This window comes from Camelina sativa, chromosome 16 (genome assembly GCF_000633955.1).
Source record: "Camelina sativa cultivar DH55 chromosome 16, Cs, whole genome shotgun sequence".
NCBI lineage: Eukaryota > Viridiplantae > Streptophyta > Magnoliopsida > Brassicales > Brassicaceae > Camelina > Camelina sativa.
The window spans coordinates 17,700,130-17,722,800 of record NC_025700.1 but is presented as its reverse complement, the minus strand read 5'-3'; the positions used below and the strand labels follow the sequence as shown (position 1 = coordinate 17,722,800).

Genomic DNA, 22,671 nt, shown 5'->3' with positions numbered 1-22,671 from the left:
CACTTCCTCCCTTTGGGGGCGGTTTGCATAGAATATCCATAGCACCAGGCAGAGTAACACTCCCACGGAGATCAGTGCGAGTCCTGCGTTCACAATCCTCAGATTACGCTCCAATGGTTTACAGTAATCTGAGGTAATACTCATAAATGTATCCCTAACAAAGTTGCAATCTCGGAAGCTAAGCAACGGAGGCGTGTAATGCTCAAGAGCGTAGCTCTCATTCACAGCTGCTACCAACTGTCCAAAGGTGGAAGGTGTTATTCTCCCCACGGTGGTGCAGATTCCGGATTGTGTAACCTCGCATATGTAACTCTCCCAGACCTGAAAAAAAGAAGTTTATTAAGACATGTCTTAGACCTGGTGGTGTTTTGTTCAAGATATACAAAGATAGATGAGTTTGATAGTACCGATGATGCATTTTCTACCGACAACTCCCAAGGCGAGCACTGGCGATCTTCCATGTTTCCATCAAATGGGATGCACAAAGGAGGCATGGGAGGTCCAGACTGATTGTAATAACGGTCTTGACCTGGAGATGGGTTTGTATTGGCAACGGCATACACAAAAGTGTTTACAACGGTGACGATGCTGTTGATGACAACTTTACTCTGCGCAAGAGTCTGGTTTGTTGTTTGCTCATCAACGCATGGGAGGATGCTGCTGAGAGCTGTTTCTGCGTGTGGATGATCAACCCATTCCTTCATGGCTACACACGTATCTGAAATTGCACTGGACACCAAAAAAATTACATTCAGTTAACTCCACCTGTGAGTCTCTACTTAATAAGGCAAGGGAAAACAAACAATTGAACAGGAAAAAACTTACTTGTTTAAGATCAGAAAGACTCCACAGAGAACAAATGTCACAGCCACCAGTATCCACCCGCTCACCACGAATCTATCATCATATACATCCCCATCAGTCAGGTTTCTATTTATCTTAAACCACTAGAAATCAAAGAAAAATGAGAGTTTAAAGGGCTCACATATGAACAACATGTTGGTGGCGGAGGACAGAGAGCACTGTAATAACGAAAATAACAGATAAAAAGTTAAAGTCAATTTAATGTCACAGAGATTCAAAAGCGAATAACCAAAGAAACATATAAAACATCAACTGGACTTACATAAACCTAGAAAAGAAAGGATGAGCATCACAGTAGCGACCGTGATCAAAGCTGATCGCCTGAATATGTACATAAACAGAGTTAGTNCGCAAGAGTCTGGTTTGTTGTTTGCTCATCAACGCATGGGAGGATGCTGCTGAGAGCTGTTTCTGCGTGTGGATGATCAACCCATTCCTTCATGGCTACACACGTATCTGAAATTGCACTGGACACCAAAAAAATTACATTCAGTTAACTCCACCTGTGAGTCTCTACTTAATAAGGCAAGGGAAAACAAACAATTGAACAGGAAAAAACTTACTTGTTTAAGATCAGAAAGACTCCACAGAGAACAAATGTCACAGCCACCAGTATCCACCCGCTCACCACGAATCTATCATCATATACATCCCCATCAGTCAGGTTTCTATTTATCTTAAACCACTAGAAATCAAAGAAAAATGAGAGTTTAAAGGGCTCACATATGAACAACATGTTGGTGGCGGAGGACAGAGAGCACTGTAATAACGAAAATAACAGATAAAAAGTTAAAGTCAATTTAATGTCACAGAGATTCAAAAGCGAATAACCAAAGAAACATATAAAACATCAACTGGACTTACATAAACCTAGAAAAGAAAGGATGAGCATCACAGTAGCGACCGTGATCAAAGCTGATCGCCTGAATATGTACATAAACAGAGTTAGTATTAACACTGTTTCCCCTGTTAATCTATAAATTAGGACCATTCAGCTCCACAATACACAATACAGGGCAACTTACACAGCATAGAAAACTGTCTCAATCTTAGCAGCATTATCTGTTGTTTTCTCTTCCAGTGTTACTGCTGCANGACACCAAAAAAATTACATTCAGTTAACTCCACCTGTGAGTCTCTACTTAATAAGGCAAGGGAAAACAAACAATTGAACAGGAAAAAACTTACTTGTTTAAGATCAGAAAGACTCCACAGAGAACAAATGTCACAGCCACCAGTATCCACCCGCTCACCACGAATCTATCATCATATACATCCCCATCAGTCAGGTTTCTATTTATCTTAAACCACTAGAAATCAAAGAAAAATGAGAGTTTAAAGGGCTCACATATGAACAACATGTTGGTGGCGGAGGACAGAGAGCACTGTAATAACGAAAATAACAGATAAAAAGTTAAAGTCAATTTAATGTCACAGAGATTCAAAAGCGAATAACCAAAGAAACATATAAAACATCAACTGGACTTACATAAACCTAGAAAAGAAAGGATGAGCATCACAGTAGCGACCGTGATCAAAGCTGATCGCCTGAATATGTACATAAACAGAGTTAGTATTAACACTGTTTCCCCTGTTAATCTATAAATTAGGACCATTCAGCTCCACAATACACAATACAGGGCAACTTACACAGCATAGAAAACTGTCTCAATCTTAGCAGCATTATCTGTTGTTTTCTCTTCCAGTGTTACTGCTGCAGTGTTCAGATTGACATTCAACTTGTCAATCTCATCCATTACATTCGACGGAATAGAAATCGCTGTAACGTTGATCGTTTTCGCAAGCGACAGATATTGAGTCACATTGTGGAGGATCTCCACAGTGTAGTCTGATTGATTCACTACATACTTAAGAGTATGTATAGCTTCAGTATGAAACTTATCCTGTCCAACAGATAAAAGAATACATCNCAGTCAGGTTTCTATTTATCTTAAACCACTAGAAATCAAAGAAAAATGAGAGTTTAAAGGGCTCACATATGAACAACATGTTGGTGGCGGAGGACAGAGAGCACTGTAATAACGAAAATAACAGATAAAAAGTTAAAGTCAATTTAATGTCACAGAGATTCAAAAGCGAATAACCAAAGAAACATATAAAACATCAACTGGACTTACATAAACCTAGAAAAGAAAGGATGAGCATCACAGTAGCGACCGTGATCAAAGCTGATCGCCTGAATATGTACATAAACAGAGTTAGTATTAACACTGTTTCCCCTGTTAATCTATAAATTAGGACCATTCAGCTCCACAATACACAATACAGGGCAACTTACACAGCATAGAAAACTGTCTCAATCTTAGCAGCATTATCTGTTGTTTTCTCTTCCAGTGTTACTGCTGCAGTGTTCAGATTGACATTCAACTTGTCAATCTCATCCATTACATTCGACGGAATAGAAATCGCTGTAACGTTGATCGTTTTCGCAAGCGACAGATATTGAGTCACATTGTGGAGGATCTCCACAGTGTAGTCTGATTGATTCACTACATACTTAAGAGTATGTATAGCTTCAGTATGAAACTTATCCTGTCCAACAGATAAAAGAATACATCCAACCCTGCCAAAAAAAACAAAAAAAAAAGTTTCCAATCTCAGAAACAAATGACGGAGAACCAACAAAAACGAATGAGGGGGGAAGAGTTGAGTTGAGATAATTACGCTGCAACACAAGTAAACACTATCAACAAAATGAAACAGATTCTTCTTGAATCGAATGAAGATCCTTTGGATTTATCACAAACTCTCCATTTGAAGCAATGATACACAACAAGAAGAGAGCCAAAAGACAAGAGCCAGATAACAGCTAGAATGAAACCAGGAGCACCTGTAAATCCAACAGACTGCAAACAAACAAACAAATAGCCATTACAAAACAGATCATAGAACTGATGATAACAAATTGGAGATGATCATGATCACAAAAGACTTACAGCCCAATAGTGATTATTAGTGATGTTCCAGCCGCCAAGGTAAGGCTTAAAAGCTCTGAGAATGTCAGGCCTCTTGGTTCTATGAGCTGCTAAGACGAGGTAATCAGAGACTACATCATCAGATGATGAAGGTCCTGGTGCTAACGAGATTCCACCTTTCCATCCAAAATTAGGTGAACCTGAAAATTTTGCAGCACGAAAACAAAATCACATCATTCAGTATATACTCATTCACAATTTCAGTATACGAAGCGACTAATTTCGGATTTTAGCGGATCGTTTAACAAACAGAAGAAGCATTCACATATTGTTAATTCTGGAACCGAGAGAATATACTACAAATCCCAGAAACTTCGAAAAAAAAAAAAAAAAAATTCGCATCAGCGTGCAACAAACAAAATCGAGAGAGGAGGAGAAGGAGAGAAACCTAATATGAGTTTGAGAGGATCCTGTGACTGTGAGGAAGATGAATCAACGGAACCGACAGAAACAAAAACGACGACGGAAAGGATAATAAAGAAGTTCATCATCTTCTTCTTCTTTCCTTAGTCACTGGTGGATGAAAACGCCGGGGGATGGAAACGAGTTCGTTCGAGGCATGAGAGAGAGATATAGCGAAATCAGATCGGAGAAGCCGCCATTGTTGAAGAAGAAGCTCTGAGAACGCGGGTGCGGAGATGAGATTTATCTTTATCACCCGCGCTTACGCTGTGTGTCTCTCTCTCTCTCACGCTTTGAGCTAAGAAAGAGAAAAAGAAGAAGAGTGCTTTATTAGGCACCTTTACTCTCTCTTTTGTCCTTTACCACTTTTCTTGTTTTCACACTTTAATTAACTTTATTTATACGCTTTTTCACACGCACTCCTTTGTTTTTGATAGTCAAGATTTTATGGATTTTTTTCCTAGTTGTTGTATAACAAACTATGGCTAGATTAGGATTTGTTTCGGTACTAATTTGGTAGCATATTTTGGGTTTGTTTATATGATAAGGAGAAATCAGATTTTGTATCTTACTAATAAAAATTAAATAATGATAATTAAGAAGATTTTGTTTTTTTTTTTTTTTTTAGCAACAATTAATGATGATTTCGTTCTTATTCTGTTAATGGCATGGGTTGTTTCAGGAATTAAATTTTTGGTGACATGACTCGATGGATCTAAATCTTATGTTAACGTAACGTGAGTTGTGGCGTCCCCCTCCTTCAGTCTCCGTGTCTTTAGTGGCTGTTTGTTCTGTAGCCACGTGTGGACCTTTAATCGTGACGGTTCATTGATTGGATTTTGACCATTATTGTATTCTCATGTGTTTTGTTTTTTTGCTCTCTCTTTAGCGTTTTTTTGTTTTTTGGGTTAGAAATTGTATTAATTTCATAATCATGCATTGTTTTGTGACCACACAATTCATCTGAAGTACCTAATTTTATGTAAAACTTGATTAAATTGGGTTTAGTACACGTTATATAAATCACATGGATTGTGTTCTATGTCACATCTAACATGAGTATTTTGGTATTTTAGGTTGTCTTCAAAAGTTACGTTACGTAACTGAGAATGTTCATACATGATTTGTTTCCAAGACATTTTTACACGAAAAAAGTCATTGTTGGTGTTTGTATATTGTTAAATAATTAATAGTATTTGCTTTTGGACGTTGGCTTTTAAGACTTTGAATTTTACTAGGATAACTTGCGGTTAGGGGTATGGGATCTCAAGACTTTTTTAGACTCTTCCTTAGTGACGGCAATATATTTTCAAGACAGTGACGGAAATCAAACCTTTTTTATTACTATTATTTTCTTTCCTTTTGACGTCGGCAATTAAACAATTAAAATGTTCACTCTAATAATGCCTTTGTTTTCTTATGAAACTATTTTTGGATATTTTAAAACTATCAAAGAGCTATATAACAAAAAAGCTGATAACAATTTTTGTACCTAAAGCACTATGGGTGGGGTTTGGTATTTGACATACGTCTCTACTTTATATTTTAATCAAAAAAAACAAAACAAGTGTATATCTTATATGAAAAGTTATAATTTTCTAACATTAAACTAAGATCCTGAACTCTAATTTTGTTTAATTTTCAATTCATTATTGGTTTGGTTGTGATTCATATTAACATGCCATTTGAGTGGGTTATTTGGTAGAGTCAATATGGTTCAAATGCGTGAGGAAAGCATGTGAGAGTTTCATGTGAGCCAAATTGTATGAATTATTTCTTTATTAGGGAATGCAACTTTCTTGCTTTGTGACAAAATAAACCCATGACGTGGTATTTATTCTTCCATTTGATATTTGAAAAGGGCCTAATATATTTCTCATGATATCTTGTCTATCTAAACTCAAAACTTGAGTCAAGTCACTTGACTAGTCGAATAAACGGCAAGATTACGATAATTTGTTAATATATTGTTTTCTTTACGTATGAACTGGTTTTCTTACAACTTTAAGTATATATGCTATAGTGAAATTAATATCCGAAACTTAACACACAAAAAAAAGCTCTTGAGCAAAATATGCCCTTCTTGACGAGATCTAGCTGCCGACATTGTTGTCAAATTGTATTCGATGCAACTTGTAAGTGATTTTATCATTGAATACCCGTTAGTCTTATGAAGGAAGGCCCATTATATAACTAGCCACTTTTGTTTGTAGTTCTTTTTGTTGTTGTTGGGTGGCTTTTTCTCATCCCATACTTTTATCTGATTTTCATATGTGTTTTTTTTTGGTTTTTTAAAAACAACCAAACAAAACAAAATTTTATATCTATTTTTTTTTATCGAAATTACTATTGTACGTCAATTAAACCTGATAATATGATTTCTAACCCGGATTTTACTAAGATATTGTTTTCACTATTTTGCGATTAGGATGACTCGATAACAATATTATACTAGGTACGGATCGCACTTATATGCGTGATTGATTTAAAAAACTGTGCTTACTATAAGGTTTGTACTTTGTAATATATTATGTACACGTAAAGTTATATTTATAGATATAATTATTTGTTAAATCATTTACAGTTCAAATTTAAATTAGTTTGGTTTGATTCTGTGATTTTTTTTAAATAATTAAGGTTTTAGCATAATATTAAGATTCACAAAACAACATACCCGAATCTAACGTTTACTGAATTAGTGATTAATCAGAATTATATAAAACTTGTAAATTATGAAACGGATAAAAACCATTAAGAAGATAAAAACTTCTCGAAACGGATGACTTAAATTCTTAAGCGGATTAAACCTGTCTCGGTAGCCATACTCCATAAGAGATATAATATTTTTTTATCAACAAAAACACGTCTCTCGAAATTTTTAAGAAATAATATTGAAATTAAGGAATCTTTAATATATGTTGGTTTTATATATCAGAAATTTTCTATATGGAAAACAAAAAAATTAGGATTTGCATAAGTTTAAATATTTTATAGTTTAAGATAAATTTAAGATGCCATCAGATTGTTTTCTAAAGATTTTCCAATATTTATTATTCAAAATTAATTTCAATTTTTTGTGTCAAAAAATTTTAAGCAATAAGAAATAATATTATTTATATTTTTGAAAATATGATTTAAATATATATTTTTTACATCTCATGTTATAATTTTTTCATTATATTATAATATATAGGTTTTGAAAATAATTTCGAAAACATGCAGGGGATAATATTTATTAATATTTAAATAATATTTACTAATTTTAGAATTTATAGGAACAAAATCTTATGTATATAAGTAAATTGAATAGCAATGACAATTTTATGTAATATTATAGAATATTAAGGGCAAGTAATAAATTGGACACAAAGCTCTCTGGCGACGACACATCAGCTTTTCCTCAAGAATGCTTATGTTTTAATATATATGGGATAGTGTTTAAAGCTCTGTGAGTGCGACACGTTAGCATTTTGTGTGAGAATGCTTCTCTTTTAATATATAAGAGATTAGTTAGGACTTGGGAGAACTGGAACTTAAGATATGGATACTTTTACAAATTGACACAAACTCAAACATTTTGGGCCAGACCGCCAGGGTCGGTAAATATTAAAACTTTCGGGACATTATACAAATACATCAAATGCAGGGGAGTTCTAGAAAATAGTTATACACTATAACCTCCATAAATTAATACTTACTATAAATTAATATTTTTATTCGGTCCCGAACTGGACCGGTATAAAAACGACAAAATTCGATAAAATAATAAGATAATATTTTTTTTGAAATATTTATAAAAATATAGTCTCGTAAATATCATAAATTAATAATAATATATTTTTTTAGTGAAATATGATTCTATTGTTGTTTGCCTATTCTTGAAATTTCATTCTTATCGGAGCTCAAAAATTATAGAGCGTCTAAGACGCGATAGTTTCTTTACGTTTAATTGTTTCTAAAAATATTGCAATATATTTTTGGATTTCATCATGAAAGATAGTAACAACAACTTATTCTAAACTCTGAACTTCTAAATATTTATCATTTTCACTTGGATAATATAGTAAACTATTAACATATAAATTACGATAGCCGAAATTATATATTAAAGAAATTCTATAAAAATATGAATTATAAATCTTATTTTAAGAAAAGTATTTAAAATTATGAAAATATAAAAATCTCTTCATAAATTAATAATTAATAATTTATTAATAAATGGAAATTCTATAATTTAATAAACTTTTGTGGTACTGACTTATTAATTTTTTTTTTTGGCAAAGGTACTGACTTATTAATTTATTGAGGTTTTATTGTACTTCTAGTATCAAAAGTATGGGGTCATTTTGTATAGAGAAGAAGTTCTGGGACACTATTTATAAAATCGTAACATCTTCTAGCTCTTTCTGTAGAATGAAAAAAGTTCCGAGACAATTTTGTAAATATTATAAGGTCCGGGGCAACGTTTGTTGTAAACACTTAACAGTACACAAAAGGTCAAAGTTCTACAAAAAAAATAAGTCAAAGTTCTAAGCCAATAGAAAAAAAGGGTTTACCGTTTACAGAACCAAAGAGAGAATCAAAAAACCAAAATCAAACCATAAACCCTAATTTTCGAAAATGACCCTTTTACCCAAACCTATCCTTGACGGTAACACCGAATTTTCCGGCGACGATCAACGTAGTCGCCATCCCCAGAAACATCCCATGCTCCACTACTCCGGGAAACCTCAGTATCTCCTTACTCGCCGCCTCTAAATCTCCGATATCTCTCTCCAGATACAAATCCACCACGTAATTCCCATTATCCGTCACAGCCGGCGCCGCATCTCCGCCGTTAGATCCCATCTTCATCCTAAGCTTCGCTTTACATCCCGCTCCCTTAAAAAGCTCCTCGAGTTTCCCCCTTGTGAAATCGCAGCAAAACGGAACAACCTCCACCGGTACGGCGAGTCCGCTTCCTCCGATGTACTTGACGAGCTTCGATTCGTCGACAATCACAACGAACTTTTTAGACGCTCCTTCAATCATCTTCTCCCTAAGCAACGATCCGCCGCGTCCTTTCACCAGATTCAGAGCAGGATCGACTTCGTCGGCGCCATCAATCGATAGATCTACGACTGGGTGCGAATCTAGATCGGATAATGGAATCCCCAGCGACACCGCCTGCTGGTGAGTTGTGGTTGAAGTAGGGATTCCGATTATATCCTTGAGTTTTCCTTCCCGGAGAAGTTCGCTGATACGAGCCACGGCGTATTTAGCGGTTGAGCCAGTCCCGAGACCGATGACCATTCCAGATTCGACGAATTCGACGGCCTTGTATCCGGCGATTCTCTTGAGTTCTTCTTGCGTGAGGTTTGAGAGCGGCGGCGAGTCGACGATGGCGGGTTCCTCGGTGGTCGTGACATTGGGATCGAACGCAGAACCCATTTTGTACACTACTTTGTTTGTGTGATTCGAATGCACAAATCTGTGAGACTCTTAAAAAGAAGAATCGTATTCGTATTTGACGGTTCTTATTAGACAAATAGTAAAAACATTTTAAATAGGTTAAGTCTAAATTTATAGATATCATAATAAGTATTTGAATTTGATTTTTACACATGTTAAATTAGCTATAAATTTAGACTAACCTATTTAAAATAATATCTTAAGGTAATTATGTTGCAAATCACATATTGTAATCGGATCTTGGTAAAATAATTGTACTAGTATGAGATTCACATTCCAAGAAAATAACACGTTTTTTTTTCGATGAGGTGCACGAATATTCCAATCCCACCATGAGCATCTCTCTCGACAGCAGCCTTTCCCCACCATTGGATATGAATATGATGACGGTCCGTATCTTTTGATTTCTTTTGTTCTTACATTTGTAGTATACTATTAACAAATGTCACTGTTCCGTGTATGCATATCTCATCTAATAGACTAAAACCATGTGAATACGATGATGCTCTAATTTAAAGATGATGATTTACGCCAGGAATTAAGATCATGCAAGTGCACGGTTCATGCCAATTTTGGTACAAAACCTTCTTAAACATTGAATTTATCAGACCATCATCAAAAAGAGTTTATTATTCACCAGCACGCAATGTATATGATAACACCACATTCTTTTACAAACAGGGTTGAATTCTTCTGTTTTTTTATACTTTGATTTATGGCATACCTTGGATAGTGTTATCAACGGTGAGTTTGAAGAAGATGACAATATAGAACGTAAGAGACAACAGAGCAAAGATGTGCTGCCAAAATAGAAGCGCCGAGGCCTCTGTCACCGCGTAACCCCTTAGACTCGCGATGGCTCCAAGTAAAATGGCACTCGGAGTCGAATACTGCAAAAGAAGCACAAACTTGAACATTGGATCTGCTGCGGAAATGAGACCAAGTTTATCAGCTGACATTACAACCCCTATTCCCACTATAGGAAGCACCAGGAGTCTTGCAACACTTATCCCTATCGTAGTACGTAACCCAAGAGTTGATTCTTTTGGTCCTTCAGAGAGCATACCACCAAGGACAAGCATCACAGATGGAACCATCGCGCTCGCCATTATATTCAAACTATCTGTGATGAAAGAAAGCGGAGCATCGTACCCAAAGACAACACTCTTCAGCTGAGGCACTGATCCGATAATGATAGCTAATAGGGATGCGATGGTTGGAGGTTGGAGTATGTGTTTCACTGGAGTCTGTTCAGCCACGACTCTTATTCTCCTCATTACTCTCGGCTCAGCCAAACACTGAAGAGACCTCGGGCTGGGACTCTCTCCTCCCGTTTCTCCCCCGAGATTAATTTCAGGCAAAGAAGCTTGGGAGACACTAGATATGCTGTTGAACACCCTGGCAATGAAAGGGGTCTTACAGTGTTCTGTCTCGTTGTCCTCAATCCCTGGCCATTCAGCTTCCACTAGAAGAGGCCTACTAACATCATGATTCTCGACATTGATCTCCTCTATCTCAACCCCTTCTTCATCAACAACCTCATAATACTCCAAAGGCGGTTCCATCATGTGATACACAACAGTATACACAAGTATCACAGCAACCCATTGCGCAAACGATACATATGAAACCCCTCTCGAGTGGCAACTTGGTCCAAAAGGGTTGCTCTTTGTGTGACAGACAGAGCTAACGATAGCTAACAAGAGATTCCCAGTATTTCCAAAAGCAGTCATAACAATCGTAAATCTAGTGAACTCTGGAGGAGGTCGACATATGAGGACAACCAAGTATCCTATGAAAGACCCTATGACCGCACTAAGTAACACATTGACCGGTATAAACCACCAACGAACAATGTTATTCAAGGTAATGCTTTCCCCAAGCTCAGTAAAGATCAAACAAGGCAAGAACAATGCAAACACAAGCTTGCTCAATAGCCTAAACGTGGCTCTAGGGACTAATTGAGTCTTGGGATGAGCAAGAAGCAGACCTATTACGGTTAAACAGATAAGCTTCATCAAAGGCACAATACCACTGAGAATATCCATAGTCCTAGTATTAACATTTCCCCCCGATGATAATTCACTGGAGAAACCTGACATCTTGATCTCACTCTGAAGTCAACGATTGAAAAAAAAACCAAAGAAGATGACCAAACTTGGGATTAAACTAAAACCCAAGAGGATGTTGAGATACAGTAGTGACGATTTTGAATCAGGACCTAAAAATTTGATTAGTCCACAATCAAGATTCAAGAAGATGTTTGGGAAGGGTTAAAATCATACGACAGAACTCAGAAGTACACCTGGAGCTTCTTCACATGGAACATGTCACTGAGGAAAACGACAAGATTGCTAGAACAGATAGATGCACCATATGATTGCAATAATTTTGATTCTTGAAGTTTCTTCTTGTCTTCTTGATTTGGATATTTTCTTTTCTTTAATCACATCGGAAGAAGAGAGAAGAAGATAAACCTCTGTGTCGAAGATGAGTCATTATTGGGCTAGCGACAACACAAGACAAAAAAACGAAGCCCAATACTAGACCCATTAACCTCCATTGCTATTTGATAATCGGTTATCTCCGGTTGAATGTTTAAAACCGGACCGTATGATCGTACCGCGGTACTTTAAACACGGAAGAAAAGGGAACGCTTGGCTTGAGTAAAACACTTAACTCACGTGGGGAATAAAATAGCTGCCACAAACCAAACAGATCCACGTGGAACCCTATAGCAGAGATACTACTGACACGCGTTCGTATATAAGTGGTTAAGAAGAATAAAAAGCATATACCGGCGGGTATCGGATCCAAAATTTTCTGATCCCCGGATTCGAAACTTCTCTTGCCCTAAAAATCAGCAAAAACCCTACGTGAGCAGCAGCAGCAGCGAGACGACACTTCTGGCTGGGTCCTCCGCAATCGAGTTGATTTTTCGATCTTGATGATGATGGATTCGCCTTGATCAAAATCGTTGATCGATTCTGTCCTCCAAAAGATGTCGAATCACTCCAGTGATGAGCCTAGTACCGCTCCAAAGACAGATCAATGGTATGATCTTGTCTTGGGTTCCTCTGCCAAAGATGATTCTTCCCATAAGTTTTGCACTTTGCGATGTGAGTTTCCCCAATTTTGTGATTTTCGTATATTTTGGGTTGATTCGACCAAATTGGAACACTTTTATATCAGATGATTCAAATAGTTCAGGTAAGTAAGATTTGATCTTTATTTGTAATTGCAGATGAATTCAAACCTGCTTCTATTGACAAGAACAGGTCAGGGACTTTGCACAAGAAGAAAGATAACAGAGTTTCAGTTGAGTTTCAGAATAATCAACCTGGTAGACCCAAGGTGACGTTTGAAGGTAGCAGTGAGGATTACAAAGAAAACGATGCGGTTTTGTTTTTTGATGGGGAGAAGTTTCGTTTGGAGAGAATGCATCGGGCTGTCAAGCAGCTGCGGCATGTCAGGACACCTGGCGAATCTGCTGCGGCTTCTCAGGCTGCAGCGTTTGTCGAGCATCGGTTATCTCCTGTTGGTCGTGCTGCTAGATCTCCGCAAGTGAATAGAAGTTTGCGTCCTGATGTAGCTGTGAGTTCCCAAATGCCTTTGTACTTGTCTTTGATCCTATTTGATTGTGTTCAAGTTATGGATTTATTGAAGGCTTGGTGGTATAAAATGTTGCTACTACTGGCTTTAGTTTTCATTTTCTGCAATTTCTGCAGGTTGAGGTGGAAAGAATCGAAATTGGGAAGTCAGAGAACTCAGGTTAGAACTTTGTTGCAGGAATATTCTCATATGATTTAGCATCTCTAGTCCCTTCTTGTTGCTAGATATTTTTTTCGTAGATCGGATCACAGGAATCTAGGATACACTGCATAAATTGAACAAAACTTGTCTTGAAACAAGACAAACTTGGTCTCTTTCTCAACCAGCCACAGTTAGGCACAGATGGTTGGTTGAGTTAGGTTGCTAGTAAGAAACTAAAGTGCCTTCCAGAACAGTAGTGCCTTACAAAGTAATTTTTATTAATCGTCATTGCCGCTATGACTGCTTGGTTCTGTATAGGTTCAATATAATCAATGGAGTCTAGGCAGGAATATTAGAATCTTGAGTCAAGTTTAATATTAACAGTAACTGCTATATCTGGTGTTTGCATGTTTTACTATAAGAATTATTGTAGCAGCTTTAACATCTAACACAAAAAGTGGTTGCAGTTGAACCTGCTGTAGCTGGAAACGTAACTGCTATCTCTCCAGTTGAGGACAAGAACGATGATGGAGACGAGCATCACGGGATTGATATGGTTGAAATATTCGGCTCATTCACACCAGAGAACGAGAACGTAGAGAAAGAGAATGCTGATGGTGGAGAATATGTGGAAAACTTAAACAAGCAGCTTAGCATCACGGAAGAAGAGATTGCAGATGTGGATGACGATAGCGGAGGTGAAGGAGAAAAGGGTCTTAACGCAGCAGAAGCACTAAGAGCACAAGTGAACCAGGAACAAAAGGGTCAAACCTCAAGCTCAAGCAGTAGCAGTGGAAGCAGCAGCGGAAGTGACAGCGATGGTCGTAGCAAAAGTGTAAGCAGCGGAAGCGGCAGTGGCGGCCAGAGTAGCAGCGGAAGCAGTAGCCGTGGAAGTGGAGGTAGTGACGATGATGATGAAGTCAACTCCGTGTAACAAAAAACAACAACAGCTCCAAACTTTGGTATCAGACAATATTTCCATATTTAAGACTTACTGCCTCAATAATTTTGGTTTGAAAGATCCAAAACGGTAAAAAATTTCTGAAGTAGCAAAATATAAATCATAGATATGGTCCAGTTACTATTTCAGGCAGAATCTTGTGTAGTTGTATTAAGGTTGTCCTTGTCTACACTGTCCAGTCTTTAATTAAAAATTAATTAGTAAAGTAAATCTCTATCCTCGACTGATTAACCACTCTAACACACCTCTCGTACCCTTTATTATCACTCTCTTTACCAACCGCGTGAAGAGCACGCTTCACATCTTCATCAAGGAGCGTGGAAGAGACGCGCTAAACGTTCGAGTGGTGTAAGAGAGATGGCAATTACTGTTAACAATGGAGTTTATTTCCCAACCGACTTGTTGTGTTGAGTCGGAAGATCGAAATTTGTACCTGAGAAAGAATCATTGTCTTCTTCAGAGCCTCCAAAGTCCAAATCTTTTTTTTTTTTGTTACGTCTCTCAAACCCTAACCTTTTATTCTCACTCTCTCTCTCTTCCCTCTCTGATTCTTGAGATCTCGTTAAGTCTGATCCCAGTCTCAATCTATGTTCGATCTCACTCTTCCCGAGATCTCATCTTCCTTATTATAAAAGATCCATATATGAGCTGTAAACTCCACAGATTTGATCTGTGAATCGGTATATATGCTCAATCGGAGCCAGATTTGAAGGTGTGATTAAAGAGGAAGAAGGGAACTTTAAAAAAAAAAGCAAACAAAACAAACAATGGGAGCTGAAAAGAAATGGCTTTTCACTCTCTTCTCTGTAGTGTTCCTATCAGTGTTCCTTCTCTTACTCTACTCAATCTCTGCTTTCACTTCTAAACCATTCCCTTCTTCAATCCGTCACGGACCTCATTACCCACCTGCTTTTGCTTATTACATAACCGGTGGTCGTGGTGATAATGACCGGATCTTTAGGTTATTGCTCGCGGTTTATCATCCAAGGAACCGGTACCTTCTCCACCTCGGTGCTGAAGCTACCGATGCTGAGAGGCTAGCTCTTCTCTCTGATTTGAAATCTGTGCCTGCTGTGAATGCTTTTGGGAATGTTGATGTTTTGGGGAAAGTTGATCGTTTGTCTGATAATGGTGCTTCTAAGACTGCTGCTACTCTTCACGCTGTTTCTATTCTTCTTAAGCTTGATCGTACTTGGAATTGGTTTATTGAGCTTAGTGCCTTGGATTATCCTCTCATTACTCAAGATGGTATGTTAAAATAATTTTGTTTCTTTCTATTTATATCTAAAAGTTGACAATTTGCTTTAATTGGAGTAGGAGTCTTGGGTTTGTCTGTGATTCATTTGCGCTCTAGATCTTTGTTTTTACCAATCTTTGAGCTTGTTATGTTTGGTCTCTGGTGGCGTATTACAGTGTTCATGATCTATTTTATATTTTTCTGGAAATAAAGTGGAAATGTAATCACTTTCATTGATGATACTGATCCCTTTATGGCAAAATTTATCTGCTTTAGAACTTTATTGCTCCACTGCTTCTGTTTTTGTCTTCATCTGACCTGGATTTCTAATGGAACATTTTTTTCCTCTCTCAGACTTGTCTCATGTGTTTGCCTCCGTGAATAGAAGCCTCAATTTCATTGATCACACTAGTGACCTTGCTTGGAAAGAGTAAGTAAAGCCAGTCTCTATTTTATTAATTCGTTTTACTTGTATGTGTGTGGGGATGAAAATGATGATGATGGATCTTTCTGTAGATCACAGAGGATCAAGCCTATTGTTGTTGATCCAGCACTTTACTTAGCTAGAAGAACTCAGCTCTTCACAGCTACTGAGAAACGACCAACACCAGATGCATTCAAAGTCTTTACAGGCAAATAGCTAATAATAATACTAGTTATGGCTAAGTTCCTTGTATGTATACAGTTTCATTCTAAACCAAATTATGTTTGCTGGTTTGTGATATCACACTGCAGGCTCTCCTTGGATTGTACTAAGCAGATCTTTCCTAGAATACTGCATCTTCGGTTGGGACAATTTACCAAGAACCCTCCTCATGTATTTTAACAACGTCATTCTCTCAGAAGAATGCTACTTCCACACGGTGATCTGCAACGCGCCAGAGTTCAGTAACACGACAGTCAACGGGGACTTACGGTACATGATATGGGACAGTCCACCAAAGATGGAACCACATTTCCTCAGCGTCTCTGATTTCGATCAAATGGCTCAAAGCGGAGCGGCTTTCGCCCGGCAGTTCAAGAAAGACGATCCAGTACTCGACATGGTCGATAGAGAGATACTAAAACGCGGACGTTACCGAGTCACACCCGGCGCTTGGTGCTCGAGCCACAGTAGCTGGTGGACAGATCCTTGCTCGGAATGGGATGAAGTCAACATAGTCAAATCTGGACCTCAAGCTAAGAAGCTAGACGAAACAATAACGAATTTTCTTGATGATTTGAATTCACAATCCAACCAATGCAAGTGAAGTGAAAAGAATGGGGTTTTGGACTTTTTGGAGTCATTATACGACACACGACACGAGAGATTACATTGTTTTCAGTCTCTGTAAGGTTTAATTCTTTGGGCAACAACAAGATCACAGTGGCTACTGTATCTATACGAGGAGAAGAGATTAAAGGAGAGATCTTTTTCTCTTTTCCCAGATTTTGTAATTCCTTTGTTAAAGCCACTTAGAGAGAACTTTTGTTTATGTTCCTCTGTTGTATCTTTACATTGATGGTACTCGACCAAATTCGATTATTTCTTTAGGGTTTTAAGTAAAAATCTAAACTCTTTCCCCCAAATGGTCTTCTCTCGACTCTTCCACTTCGCCGGAGTGAATCTCTCTCGCCGTGTCTACTTCTTAAGAATCTCTTCTTCTTCCTCACCGAGCTTGAGTCTCGCATCGATTCATAAAGCTTCAAACTTGACGCTTTACGGATCAATTCACGCTTCTTCTGTTGAAACCCCTGATGATGTTTCACAAGACGCCGATAAAATCTGCAAGACTCTCACCAAATTCTCAGATTCAAGCGTTGAAGTTTTACTGAACGAAGCTTCTGTTAAGCTTTCGCCTGCTCTGATCGAAGAAGTGCTGAAGAAGCTGAGCAACGCTGGGGTATTAGCTTTGTCTGTATTCAAATGGGCAGAGAATCAAAAGGGTTTCAAGCACACTACTTCGAGCTACAACGCATTGATCGAATCATTAGGTAAGATCAAGCAATTCAAACTAATTTGGTCTTTAGTAGACGATATGAAACAGAGGAAGCTTCTGAGCAAAGACACGTTTGCGCTAATCTCTAGACGTTACGCTAGAGCTAGGAAGGTTAAAGAAGCTATAAATGCGTTTCATAAGATGGAAGAGTATGGGTTTAAGATGGAATCAAGTGATTTCAATCGAATGCTTGATACTTTGAGCAAATCTAGAAACGTTGGGGATGCACAGAAGGTGTTCGATAAAATTAAAAAGAAAAGGTTTGAGCCTGATATTAAGTCGTATACTATTTTACTTGAAGGTTGGGGTCAGGAGTTGAATCTTTTGAGGGTTAACGAGGTTTATGGGGAGATGAGAGATGAAGGTTTTGAACCTGATGTTGTTACTTACGGTATCATTATCAATGCGCATTGCAAGGCAAAGAAGTATGATGAAGCTGTTAGGTTTTTCAATGAGATGGAACAGAGGAATTGTAAGCCAAGTCCTCACATTTTTTGCAGTCTGATCAATGGACTTGGCTCTGAGAGGAAGTTGAATGATGCTCTTGAGTTTTTCGAGAGATCAAAGAGTTCAGGGTTTCCTCTTGAAGCTCCTACTTATAATGCACTAGTTGGAGCTTATTGTTGGTCACAGCGAATGGAAGATGCATTCAAAACCGTGGAAGAGATGAGGTTGAAAGGGATTGGTCCAAATGCTCGAACTTATGATATAATTCTTCATCATTTGACTCGAAAGCAGCGGACCAAAGAAGCCTATGAAGTTTACAAGAAGATGAGTTGTGAACCGACTGTGAGTACTTATGAGATCATGGTGAGGATGTTCTGCAACGAAGAGAGATTGGATATGGCGATTAAAATCTGGGATGAGATGAAAGGAAAAGGTGTTCTTCCTGGAATGCATATGTTCTCGAGTTTGATCACAGCTATGTGCCATGAGAACAAGTTAGATGAAGCTTGTGAGTATTTCAATGAGATGTTGGGTATGGGTATCAGGCCACCGGGACAAATGTTTAGCCGTCTTAAACAAACGCTTCTGGATGAAGGCCGTAAAGATAAAGTTGTGGATTTGGCTGTGAAGATGGATAGGCTGAGGAAAACACAACTCGTTGGCTGAAACGGGTTAATTGGCTAGGTTTCTCTTCTTACTTATCTCTTGTACTGCATTTTGTTTTAGCTTTGGACTATTGAATTGTTATGATCTATGAGATTTATCCAAAATTTCAGCGACCTAAGCAGTTAGAGATTGTTTCTCCTAGAGCAAAAGTACACGGACACAGTTGTAGGAACCGTGATCAGGTGATTGTTTGTTGTTCAACATGGTCATAAACTGTCTTTACTATATATCTCTATTATGTAGCTTCGTTACAATGGTTTCTGCACCAAGTTAGTTTGTCAACGTTGGTGTAGCACGAGTGACATGTCAATAGAGCATACGTTTGTTAAATCTCGATCAAATTTAACAAGAGTATTCATCTGTACATGATGTAGTCACCATATTGAAACACTACCAGAAGATGAGATGTTTTGGTGTATGAATTAAGTTCTGACAAATGACGACAAGTCTATGTTATTAAACTAACAAGAATGGTCAAAGTAGTTGATTGGGCTATATGATTTTTTTTTCTGTTCACAAACAGTTAATGATAGTAAAAACAGTTATTATTATTATTGTTATATTGTAAATGGAGGATGTGGACATGCATATACTTTTGATCAATGCTTATGTAATTTCCTTGATTAGTAACCTTTAATTCAAAAGTGAAGATATGATAAGTGCTACTGCGTGCTATATAACAGCTAACGATTTATTAATCTTGAGATTTTATATGTCAATGACTTTCAATGCAACCCTCTTATGGACTTAACTTTATATCCGTAATTAACCCCTCTTTAGCTAAATTATAATGGTAAACCAAACCATTTACGTTAGCTCAGTACATTTAAATTTGTAATATACTGTTTGGAATTATATATAAAAAAGTATATCTCACCTGGAAATTAAACCAAAAAAAGCTATATGAGTAGCTTAGAAGAGAAATTTAGAAAAGTATATAACTTTGTAAGAGGGGAAAAAAAAAAAGAGGTCTAAGAATATGATAATTGGGGTGTAAGAGAAGAAAATGCCAACGAAGTTTATAGGGTGGAAAGTATAAAGACAAAAAAAAAATATTAAGACAAATAATCAAAAAAAGATGTGGAGGGGCTTATGACTTTAGTATTTCAAACTACATATAGACTTCATAAATAGCATGATTGAGTTGTCTACTTCGTAAAATCGGACCCCCACACACCCTATATTTTTCTCATCGAATCATTGCCCCTTTATATTGCTACATTCCTTTCTATTTTTTCCGAAATTACTATTTCCTTTCACTATTTCTTACCTAAAATCATAATAATTGAATGTGTGATTGTGTAGTTTATCTATAAAACCCTATTACTATCATTCATCCGGTCGTGTACCTATCCACAAACTCCAAAGTAACAAAAGAGTTAACTAATTAGAAAGGCTCGTGTCGCTTTCACTTTTCAATACACGAGTACACTTATGAATTATGCCATACACTATATATATATATATACAGACCGACATCATATAGCTATCTATAGGCATACAAAATTAATAATCATAAACTAAGTTGTGGGATCTATTAGACCCTTATTTTAAACACAAAACCACAAGAAAGGCTTAGATGGTAAAAGAAGTATCGACACAACCATAATTGCCATTACCAACGCATTAACTTTGACGCATGTGAATTGTGAGGTGAATCAGGTGATTGGGATGATAAACCTCTAATCCCGTGACATTGTTTTATTATAATCGATCCATCGGACATTGTTAAGAAAAGAATAAATTATATCTTTTAGAAAAGATTTTAACGTACAGCCTTCTGTTTAATTTATTAATACAAAATATAGAATTTTGTAACAAATTATAAATAGGTCCGAGTCGTGTGAAGTAACCCAAAAATTGGCATCGTTGTCCACCGTGTGTATTTGGAGGATCACATCATTAGAGGGCCACATATACACCTCTCTAATAACACTTTATGAAAATATTAAACACATTTAGTTGTACTAAATCCTCGGCATAACACTTGTTCATTTTGTCACCAAATACTTTCTATAAATTTGGTCGAGTCGTGTCCATAATATATGCATATCTATCTACGACTTTGGTCGTCTTTTGGTGAGAGTACGTACTTAGACATGGGAGCTCTTGATTCTCTCTCCGATTATATCTCCGACTACTTCCAAGTCACCAAAAGAAAGAGGAAGCGTAAAGTCATGCAGGTTTATATTTACAACGACTTCGTTTTGCTATATACTCAAACTGCTTCTGAACTTCTTATTGTTTCTTAGTCTTTTGATTAATGAGTTTTTAGTGTGTTTCTTGTATACAAAGTTAGATTTTATTTTCCATAAAACTTAAGAAAAACAAAAACGAAAGATCCAACAAAATCTCAAAAAGTATGTTTTCATCCATTTATATAGCTAGGACCTAATCAATTCTTCGTATTGCTAATGAACCTTTTTTTTTGTGGCAGACGGTGAATATAAAGGTGAAAATGGACTGTGATGGCTGCGAACGCAGAGTCAAGAACGCGGTTTCCTCCATGAAAGGTTCGAATCCCTAGCTCGTAGTCTTTCTTTGTAAATTCTTCAATATTTTTTCTTAAAACCTCACTATACGTTTCATGTGTACTAACAACCCATGTTTCTTTCGAAAAATTTCAGGGGCGAAATCGGTGGAGGTGAACAGAAAGATACACAAAGTGACGGTGAGTGGGTACGTGGAACCGAAGAAGGTCTTAAAGAGAGTCGAGAGGACAGGCAAAAAGGCCGAGATATGGCCGTACGTTCCATACAACATGGTTGCATATCCATACGCAGTCGGAACTTACGACAAAAAAGCTCCGGCCGGTTTTGTTAGGAAGTCTGAGCAGTCCCAGTTGCAGCCTTTGCCGGGAGCTCCAGACGACAACTTCATATCAATATTCAGCGACGAGAATCCCAACGCTTGCACCGTTATGTAATAAAATAATAAATTTTATATATGAGTATCCACCGCACGTAACGTTGTCTCAAACAATTTGGCTTTCTCTTTTTTGTTTTTTTTCTTTTTTTTTTGGTATGTGTATGTACCTACGTAGGGGAAGAACCAAACCAGTCATTTCACTTGTGTAACATTTTCAAAATAATTTAGTGGAATATGTGTAATCAATGTGTTTTATATATTTTCGGATGATTTTTATTTATTTTACGAATGTGTAAAATATATTAATGAATATTAAAGTTTATTAGTTTTAGTAAAGTTTCCCATAAAATAAAATAAAGAAATAAGCGGTTTATTCGGGTAGGATTTATACTAAAAATTAAGAAGCTATACATGTACGTTTGAGTTTAATTGGTTTTGTAGAGGCAAACTGGTCAGAAAAATGTGTTGTGTGACTTGGTTTTGTAGTAATCCCTGCTACAAGCCTACAACTGAAACCCATACATCATCACAGAATACAATATCCAACTTTTATCTTCTATTACTTATTATCTGACACGTCGAAGATCCAACTTCAGCGATTAACTAGATTTCTTCGGAAATATATAAATGGTTCCACCATCAAAGTAGATATGTTGCTGACGATGTAGTTGGGTAACTCGACAATTTGTAATAAACTAATACAAGATATTTGTATATTCTCATAGCCTTTTTTGTTTGTTTGTCAACATATACTCCCATAGCTTTGTCAAAAAATGACACGTGAGTACCGTAATTGTCCTAGACTTGGAGTGTAACGGTAGCAAATCTTTCCGACCACCGGTTAGGAGACAAGTCTTTTGCTAAATGAAATTATAAATTTTGTTAAAAAACTACTTTATTACACAGTTTTGTTAGTTTGTTTTTGTTTTACTTCTTTATTACTATTTTTAGTATGTTTGTTACATTCCCGGATGAATCAGCAATGTAATATATTATTCTTCGAATCAATTTGTGGCACCATGCACATATGACATATCCAATCTTTAT

The 22,671-nt window shown here is 37.0% G+C and overlaps 7 protein-coding genes across 7 annotated transcripts in view; 4 read left to right on the top strand and 3 right to left on the bottom strand.

Annotated features, from left to right (window-relative positions):
• The window catches only part of LOC104753766, an 11,466-nt gene extending 6,889 nt beyond the window's left edge, over window positions 1–4,577 (bottom strand). The window contains exons 1-10 of the mRNA XM_010475967.1: window positions 4,249–4,577; window positions 3,822–4,000; window positions 3,550–3,731; window positions 3,164–3,448; window positions 3,003–3,061; window positions 2,213–2,249; window positions 2,053–2,124; window positions 1,226–1,331; window positions 408–623; window positions 46–321 (exon numbers count right to left, since the gene is read on the bottom strand). Coding sequence (XP_010474269.1) covers window positions 46–321; window positions 408–623; window positions 1,226–1,331; window positions 2,053–2,124; window positions 2,213–2,249; window positions 3,003–3,061; window positions 3,164–3,448; window positions 3,550–3,731; window positions 3,822–4,000; window positions 4,249–4,351 — 1,515 coding nt within the window. The 5' untranslated portion in view covers window positions 4,352–4,577. The remainder of the gene's footprint in view (window positions 1–45; window positions 322–407; window positions 624–1,225; window positions 1,332–2,052; window positions 2,125–2,212; window positions 2,250–3,002; window positions 3,062–3,163; window positions 3,449–3,549; window positions 3,732–3,821; window positions 4,001–4,248) is intronic.
• LOC104750956 (probable ribose-5-phosphate isomerase 1) lies at window positions 8,677–9,797 on the bottom strand. Its single transcript, XM_010472814.2, has one exon. It carries the CDS (start codon window positions 9,690–9,692, stop codon window positions 8,892–8,894), a length of 801 nt encoding a protein of 266 aa, XP_010471116.1. The 5' UTR covers window positions 9,693–9,797; the 3' UTR covers window positions 8,677–8,891.
• Window positions 10,319–12,175, bottom strand: LOC104750955 (protein PIN-LIKES 2-like). The gene has a single exon (XM_010472813.1). The coding sequence runs from the start codon at window positions 11,813–11,815 to the stop codon at window positions 10,427–10,429; it is 1,389 nt and encodes a 462-aa protein (XP_010471115.1). The 5' UTR covers window positions 11,816–12,175; the 3' UTR covers window positions 10,319–10,426.
• On the top strand, window positions 12,508–14,555 carry LOC104750954 (ELL-associated factor 2-like). Its single transcript, XM_010472812.2, has 4 exons — window positions 12,508–12,832; window positions 12,958–13,307; window positions 13,442–13,484; window positions 13,934–14,555. Exons 1-4 carry the CDS (start codon window positions 12,715–12,717, stop codon window positions 14,398–14,400), a joined length of 978 nt encoding a protein of 325 aa, XP_010471114.1. The 5' UTR covers window positions 12,508–12,714; the 3' UTR covers window positions 14,401–14,555.
• LOC104750952 (beta-glucuronosyltransferase GlcAT14A) lies at window positions 14,823–17,189 on the top strand. The gene is made up of 4 exons (XM_010472810.2): window positions 14,823–15,675; window positions 16,019–16,094; window positions 16,181–16,296; window positions 16,400–17,189. Exons 1-4 carry the CDS (start codon window positions 15,195–15,197, stop codon window positions 16,912–16,914), a joined length of 1,188 nt encoding a protein of 395 aa, XP_010471112.1. The 5' UTR covers window positions 14,823–15,194; the 3' UTR covers window positions 16,915–17,189.
• On the top strand, window positions 17,144–18,983 carry LOC104750953 (pentatricopeptide repeat-containing protein At1g71060, mitochondrial). The gene has a single exon (XM_010472811.1). The coding sequence runs from the start codon at window positions 17,233–17,235 to the stop codon at window positions 18,754–18,756; it is 1,524 nt and encodes a 507-aa protein (XP_010471113.1). The 5' UTR covers window positions 17,144–17,232; the 3' UTR covers window positions 18,757–18,983.
• On the top strand, window positions 20,597–21,906 carry LOC104750951 (heavy metal-associated isoprenylated plant protein 20). The gene is made up of 3 exons (XM_010472809.2): window positions 20,597–20,939; window positions 21,194–21,269; window positions 21,384–21,906. The coding sequence occupies exons 1-3, from the start codon at window positions 20,802–20,804 to the stop codon at window positions 21,680–21,682; spliced, it is 513 nt and encodes a 170-aa protein (XP_010471111.1). The 5' UTR covers window positions 20,597–20,801; the 3' UTR covers window positions 21,683–21,906.